This window comes from Nematolebias whitei, chromosome 2 (genome assembly GCF_014905685.2).
Source record: "Nematolebias whitei isolate Nwh7 chromosome 2, NemWhi1, whole genome shotgun sequence".
NCBI lineage: Eukaryota > Metazoa > Chordata > Actinopteri > Cyprinodontiformes > Rivulidae > Nematolebias > Nematolebias whitei.
Window position 1 is genome coordinate 39,160,052 of NC_056499.1, and position 8,468 is coordinate 39,168,519.

The 8,468-nt window shown below is 40.7% G+C and overlaps 1 protein-coding gene across 1 annotated transcript in view; it reads left to right on the forward strand.

The window, feature by feature from the left end:
* neo1a (neogenin 1a) overlaps positions 1-1,380 on the forward strand; it is a 119,984-nt gene extending 118,604 nt beyond the window's left edge. The window contains exons 20-21 of the mRNA XM_037694457.1: positions 149-285; positions 827-1,380. Coding sequence (XP_037550385.1) covers positions 149-285; positions 827-979 — 290 coding nt within the window. The 3' untranslated portion in view covers positions 980-1,380. The remainder of the gene's footprint in view (positions 1-148; positions 286-826) is intronic.
* Positions 1,381-8,468: the final 7,088 nt, after the last annotated feature.

The following is an 8,468-nucleotide window of genomic DNA, read 5'->3' on the forward strand; positions in this document are numbered from 1 at the left end:
AGATAGATAGATAGATAGATAGATAGATAGATAGATAGATAGATAGATAGATGGATGCACACACACACACACACTGGTATGCATATGCACATGTAAACGGGTATATGAGTGTACCTGTTCCAAACTGTTTTGGGTCTTTCCCTCCCAGGTGCTCCCACTCACCCTCACATTGTGAAAACAGCGTCCATCGGAACGCTGGGGAGGACGCGCTCGCCCATGATCGTCACCGTGCCCAATGCCCCTGATGTACCAGAGACCAGCAAGATGCTGGAGGATGTGGACAGCGTGAGTACAGCGCCTCACACTGGCAGCTCGTGGTATCACAGGCTGGGTGATGAATGTTTTAGCTTCAGTCTTGAATCGTCACTCATCACACCTTCACGGGAGGTTTGCTTTGGGATTATACGATCACTTTCCAGTGGACATTGTTGTAACCACATGTTCTGTTTGTTCTTTCTCCCTTTTTGTTCTTTTCAACTTCAATCTCGCATTTGATTTGTGTCCATGTCGGCTGCTTTTCCATCATGAATTAATTTACTTAACAACCGACTGCAACAAAACCCATGGCTGGAATGATTTGATTTTCACCATCTGGTTTAACCTTGTGGCTCCTCTTTGACTGGCTTATACCCACTCTGTTTAATTTGCTCCTCCATGTTTTCCTTTCATCCGCTGCCTCTTTTTGTTTTTACCACGCTTTAGTATCATTGAGCAGCCTTCCAGCTCGCTTCATCCCACCCATGCAGCTCCTCCTGTCCGCTGTGATAGACCCCTGACTGACCCTATCCTCCTCTCCTCCTTTTCTCTCTTCCTTCCCTCCTTCCAGGTGCTTGCCTCCCTCCCTCCCTGCCCATCCCCTGCCCCTCGCAGTAACCCTGTTCCTCTCCCTCAGAGCTACGAGCCCGACGAGCTGACTGAGGAGATGGCCCACCTCGAGGGCCTGATGAAGGACCTGAACGCCATCACAACAGCGCCATGAGCACAGGAACGCTCTCTCTGTGGCTGCCACACAACGTTCGACAGACAAATAGACCCGAACTCAAACCTTCTGGAGTAATGGACACTAAACGGCCTCTTGTGCCCAGAAGGGAACTCCCCCGTTTGTTCCTCCTCAAAGCGGGGAAGAGAAGAAGAAAACTACCTTCCAGACTGAAACTTCTTCTGGGCTCCCCTTAGTCTCAGGAAGGAGATGTCCCCGAGAAGGACGAGAAACGAGACGCTTCTTTAAGTGAAGAGCGATGAACTCTGTGGTCGCGTTTAACTGGAAGTTTGTGTTCTATATTATTTTGTTCTCCGCAGCCAAACTTCACGCGGTTTACGTTTGAACTCAGACGAGACGGCCGGTTTGGGCTCTTTAGATGCTGGTGCTCGTGCAGCGCAGTGTTCGTTCGATCGGTGTTTTCTTTGTGCATTTTGTATATCTATTGGGCCGTTTCAGTGAAGTGAGCGTTGGATGTCAGCCACTCCCCTCCTTTTTTATTTTTATTTTACAAGCCTCCGGTAATATAATTTGTATCCTTTGTCATTTATTGTGCCATTTTTTTTAATGCTGTTGTATTATTATTTTTTTACACATATCCTTATGAACGTGTACATAAATGTTCTTTTTTTTTTTTTTAAGCTGCCTTGTTTGTTTTGATGTTTCAGCAACATTATTGGGATTAAAGCTGAGCACCGAGGCTCAGTTTTCATATCAACAACGGAGAGAAGCTGCCTCCTCGGCGCGTTCGTCGTCCACTTTGTACATTTTGCAGCTCTTTGTTTGTCGCGGGAGCTCCGGTTTAAAAGCCTTACCAACGTGTTTGTATGTTGGACCGCGGAGACGACTCAAGATGTCACTCGCTTCTGTGGAAGCTGCTGCGTCACTCTGTGGGACCGGATCGACTTACAGGTCAGGGTTACCACGGACTCAGGGTGCCGACCCCCCAATCGCACACACGCACACACCTCCAATCAACCAGATGCAACTGATCTTTTCTACGACGCCTTCGATCGTGTGTGTGTGTGTGTGTGTTCCAGACGTGTTCTGCTGAAGCACGTGGGCATTCGTTTGTGTTTTCGTCTTTACCGTGATCCTTTACCGTGATCCTTTTCCAGATCCGTCACGATGCAAAGATGTTGGCCTTTTGAAAGGGACTCCCAGATTTATCTTTTTTTTTTTTTTAAACATGGTAGGTTTTGTATGAAGAAGAAAAAAAAACAGGTAAACACAAATCTGCTGTAAAAACAAAAAGAAAAGATGATCTATAGTTTTTCATTATCCTCTTACCCAAAGATTTTTGTCATTTTCCAATCAAGGTCATTTTCTCTACTTTTGTGAATACCATGTTTTTTTTGCATAATGTACGTCATCATGAATGTCAGTGTACACGTAAGAGATTTTGAACTGGAGCTGAACGAGGAACACGTTTCAGAGGAAAACGATTGAAAAAGGAGGAGGAGGACAAATTTTTAAAAAGGCCCGTCTCCGTTTGGGAAAAACAATCTCTGAGTTGTAAACAGTTGAACCTGTATTGCACTTTTTCACGGTTTTTGAAAAGTACATTTCTTACATATCTTGTGTTTTAAATATGAGAAGCTGTTGGTGTAACGTAGTGTCCTAGTTAAGCAGCAGGCAGCTGGTCTTATGTTATTTTTGATTTTGCTTCAGAGATATGAACTGAGCAGATGAGCTTTTATTTTCCTGTGTGGCTCATGACATGTTCTGCTTGTTCATGTACTTTTTTTTTTTCTTTCTGTAGAAGAGAAACAAATCTGTCGCTTTTTAAAAAAAAAGAAGAAAAAAAGATGAAAAAAAAATAGTTGGAAAAAACAAGTTTTTTTTATTGGTGCTCCTATACATTGTGTATACAAACTATTATGAATACTAACAAAGTAAATGTTTCTTCCTGTCTTTATTTTCCATCAAACGTCTGCAGCATGCGCAACACGAACGGACTTTTTGAATATTTGAAAGTGAGAACAGAATTGAGTTTAAAAAGCTCTTGAATCAGATTTGGTGTGGCTCGTCGCTGAAAGGCGGGTGATGAGGTTTTTCTTTGTCTGTTTCCAAAATATTTTATGATCCACTGAACAGATTTGATTGAAACTCTCATAAAGTGTTTACTGGATGTAAATCTATAACTCTTTTAACTTTTGGTTCTCACCTGATTCATCATGGCCGCCATACCTAATTAACCTTATCAAACACAAAAGTGGCTCAAACTCAGACAGTTTGACTGGCAATGAGCTAAAATTCGGTGTGTTAGTAGCCGAGTCATCCCCAGCTAAAACTGAGCGATAACAGATCGCACAAGATCTTCGCCCAACAACACTTAGGCATTAACTGTTGGCTCTAACCCTGCTTGTCTGTTAGCAAAATATCTCATATGCCACTGAATGGATCTTAATGAAACTTTCAGAAATTAATCACTGGATGCACAACTACAACTGTTCATTATTTGAGCCAATCAGTTTCAAGATGGCCGCCATAGCTAATCCTCTTTACAAAACACAAATAAGGCTATAGCTCAATAAACATTGAACAGATTGGCCTAAAGTGTGTTGCAGTAGCTGACAGTAGTAACACGTTTCCAAGTGCTACAGATCGTGCAGGGTTTGTGTTTAAAATGTTGGCTGTACCTGTTAGATTCAGCATGTCTGTTAGCAAAATTTCTATTGAAACTTTTAGAAAATATTCATGAATGTACATCTCCAAATCATTACCATCTGGATTTAACCTAATTCAGTATGGCTCCCATAGTGAATTGATCTTAGCCAACATAAAAAAAATACCTCTAACTCATGCTAAAGTTTGGTGTGGTAGTAGCTGAGACTCTTCAACACATAAATCCCGTAATATCTCTTGAGATCACGCATAATGTGATTTTTAAAGATTGACAGGAACTGTCGTAACTCTTCCCTCCAGAAGATCTTGATTTAAAACTGGCATGAAAGTTGGCGGGTGAAATATGTTCAAGGATTGACAGGCCTTTATTAAAAATGTCCATCTTTAAAAATGTTGTTTACATTAAGAAAAGTACTTGTGGACATTTTAACTGGTTAAACTTCTTAAGGTCGTATTTTAAAAGTCACAGAGGCTGTTTTTCATACAAACCGGATTCCAAAAAAGTTGGGACACTAAACAAATTGTGAATAAAAACTGAATGCAATGATGTGGAGATGTCAAATGTCAATATTTTATTCGTAATATAACATAGATGACAGATCAAAAGTTTAATCTGAGTAAATGTAACATTTTAAAGGAAAAATATGTTGATTCAAAATTTCACAGTGTCAACAAATCCCAAAAAAGTTGGGACAAGTAGCAATAAGTGGCTGGAAAAAGGAAATTGAGCATATAACGAACAGCTGGAAGACCAATTAACACTAATTAGGTCAATTGACAACATGATTGGGTATAAAAAGAGCTTCTCAGAGTGTCAGTGTCTCTCAGAAGCCAAGATGGTAAGAGGATCACCAATTCCACCATTGTTGAGCAGAAAGATAGTGCAGCAATACCAGAATGGTGTTACCCAGCGTAAAATAGCAAAGACTTTTAAATTATCATCATCAACCGTGCATAACATCATCAAAAGATTCAGAGAATCTGGAACAATCGCTGTGCGTAAGGGTCAAGGCCGTAAAACTCTACTGGATGCTCGTGATCTCCGGGCCCTTAAACGTCACTGCACCTCAAACAGGAATGCCACTGTCAAGGAAATAACAGAATGGGCTCAGGAATACTTCCAGAAAGCATTGTCAGTGAACACAATCCACCGTGCTATCCGCTGTTGCCAGCTGAAACTCTACAGTGCAAAGAGGAAGCCATTTCTAAGCAAGCTCCACAAGCTCAGATGTTTGCACTGGGCCAGGGGTCATTTAAAATGGAGTGTGGCAAAATGGAAGACTGTTCTGTGGTCAGATGAGTCACGATTTGAAGTTCTTTATGGAACACTGGGACGCCATGTCATCTGGACCAGAGAGGACAAGGATAGCCCAAGTTGTTATCAACGCTCCGTTCAGAAGCCTGCATCACTGATGGTATGGGGTTGCATGAGTGCTTGTGGCATGGGCAGCTTGCATGTCTGGAAAGGCACCATTAATGTAGAGAACTATGTTCAGGTTCTAGAACAACATATGCTCCCATCTAGACGTCATCTCTTTCAGGAAAGACCCTGCATTTTTCAACACGATAATGCCAGACCACATTCTGCAGCAATCACAACATCATGACTACGTAGGAGAAGGATCCGGGTACTGAAATGGCCAGCCTGCAGTCCAGATCTTTCACCTATAGAGAACATTTGGCGCATCATAAAGAGGAAGGTGCGACAAAGAAGGCCCAAGACGATTGAACAGTTAGAGGCCTGTATTAGACATGAATGGCAGAGCATTCCTATTTCTAAACTTGAGAAACTGGTCTCCTCTGTCCCCAGACGTCTGTTGAGTGTTGTAAGAAGAAGGGGGGATGCCACACAATGGTAAAAATGGACTTGTCCCAACTTTTTGGGGGTTTGTTGACGCCATGAAATTTGGAAACAACATATTTTTCCCTTAAAATGATACATTCTCTCAGTTTAAACTTTTGATCTGTGATTTGTGTTCTATTCTGAATAAAATATTAGATGTTGGCACCTCAACATCATTGCATTCAGTTTTTATTCACAATTTGTTTAGTGTCCCAACTTTTTTGGAATCCGGTTTGTACTTCAAACTCTTTCCAGCACATTTTACACTGAAGGTTTTCTAGTTCCTTCCACATGTAGTGCACTAATTTAATGTTTTATAAACTATTGTACTCATGGGTGAAGATTTTGTTATATTCCCATCATTTTCCTTCATGTTCTTCAGGTAAGTCTAAACAAAATACAATTCCCCGAAAAGGACAATTTTTCATTTGTTGTAAAGATTATGACTTCTGCTGCAAAACTGTACATTTTACCTCTAATTCAAGGTGAAACTTGACAGCTGATGTTCAACCAAAAAGTCAAGAACAAGTTTCTCTGGGCGATGTGGAAGAAGAGTGGAACATCTTGAAAGCAGCCTATTGGTGGCAGAGGAGATCATAAAGACGAGCAGATTTGGAAAACAAACTTGGATGACACAAGCAATGAAAACTGATAAACTCAAATAAAAAATATTTGGACTCATTTAACATCTTACCTCCCCATCAGGTTTCAGGAAACAACACAGCACAACGACTGCTTCACTGAAGGTTTTTTTTTTAATCAACCTTTACTTAGACGGGTAAATCCCATTGAGCCTCGAGGACTCATTTACAAGAGAGACCTGATTTCAACAAAGGATGACTGAATAGAATAATTCATAGAATTATTTTAATGACATTTTTGAAGCACTGGATGCTAAGGATTATTGTGCCGCACTTTTCTTAGACCTGTCTAAAGCTTTTGACACTGTGGATCATAACATCTTGTGTCATAAACTCTCAGAAATTGGTTTCTCAGAACACACCATTGGTTGGTTCTCTATCTTTCAGACCGGAGGCAATGTGTTCAACATAATGGTATTTCCTCTAGTTATTTAACAGTCAGCAATGGTGTACCACAAGGCTCAGTCTTAGGACTCACCCTCTTTACAATCTACATAGGTAATGTATGTAAAAACATCCCTGATGGATCCTTACATTTCTATGCTGATGACACAGTTGTTTATTGTCGAGCTAAAACTGTTACTAAGTTTTTCCAGCTTTTGCAATCCACATTTGACATCATCCAGTCAGATTTTTTCCGTCTCAAACTTGTCCTAAATGCCGACAAAACCAAAGGGATGCTTTTTTTCAAACAGGAAGTCACTCACATCAGTTCTTCCTTTGATTTTATCCTCAAAAGGTGTCCCCATTGAGTTTGTTGATTCCTATAAATATTTGGGTATCTTGGTCGACTCACAACTTTCTTTTAAGCTCCATGTGGAAAACTTGGTAAAGAAACTGAAAGTTAAACTAGGTTTCTTTATCAGAAACAGATCCTGTCTAACCCTGAATGCTAGAAAACACCTTTTTTCTGTGACTTTCCTTCCCTCAATTGATTATGGTGATATTATTTACATGAACGCTCCTACAAGAACCCTGCAGATGTTGGATGCTGTCTATCATGGTGCACTAAGATTCATAACTGGCTGTGATTATCGTACCCACCACTGCACCCTGTATTCACTGGTTAACTGGACATCATTAACTTCACGCAGACTCTCTCACTGGTACATTTTCATCTTTAAATCACTTCTTGGTCTGTTGCCTTCATACATCTCCTCCTACATGTCTCTGCGTGAGTGCAGCTACAGCGTGCGCTCTCAGGACATTATTACCTGCAGTGTTCCCTCAGTGAGGACTGAACTAGGCAAAAGGGCCTTCTCATACTCTGCTGTTGTTTCCTGGAATATCTTACAAAAAGATCTGAAGCTCTCGACCTTGACCTCTCTAAATCGCTTTAAACATCTGTTAAGTTCCTGTCAAATACCAATGCAGACATGTTCCTGATTTTAGTTTTCTACATTCGCCTTATAATATAGCTGTTTTTGCTACTTTTTTTGCCATCTTATTTTAATTTATATAAAAAAAAAATTTTGTATGCCTCTTTTATTATTGTCTATTGTCGCTGTTGTCCATTGTTGTCATCATTCTTTGTTCAAATCTGGTCTCTTGTAAATGAGTCCTCAAGGCTCAATGGAATTAACCTGTCTAAATAAAGGTTGAATGAATTACTGTTAAGATGAAAGAGGAGGAAGAGCAAGGGAAGTCAGGCTCAGTATGCCAAACTGGAAAAAGAAGTGCAAAGGATGTGCAACCAGGCAAAGGAAGGGGATTGCACTGGCAAGACGGTAAGGATGCATGGAAAGGTGATAAATCTGAGTGGAAAGAACAATGTGCAGTCAGGACAAGGATGCATCAAGTCAAGATGGAGACGTGATCGCACAGAAAGTTACGATCAGGAAAAGTACATTCAAGACCTGTACAGTGACAGAGATGACGACTTGGAAATAAAAGTTGACAATGAGGGACCACAAATCATGGAGAGTGAAGGCTGGGAAAGCAACAGGGCCAGATGGAGTGGCTACAGAAATAATTGTGACGTTGGAAGAACTCGGGAGTGCAAAGAATAACAAAGTTGTTGAATAAGATTTACGACACAGGAAAGATTCCAGAAGACATGAGCAAATCAATATTTATTGTCCTCCCCAGCTGGGGCTGTTGAACGTGAACAGTATCGTACCATCAGTCTGATGATGACGAAAACACTACTGTGGATCGTCACAATGACACTGAGAAACCAGATCCATGAAGAAACAGAACAGTGTGGGTTTGTTGAAGACAAAGACTGCTTTATACATCTTGAAGGCACTGGGAGAAAGAGCTACTGAAGTCCAACAAGATCTGTATTTGTGCTACATTGACTATAGTAAAGATCAATTATTTGATTACTGAAGGAACTGAATGTCATTGGGAGAAACCTAAGAATCATAAAGAACGT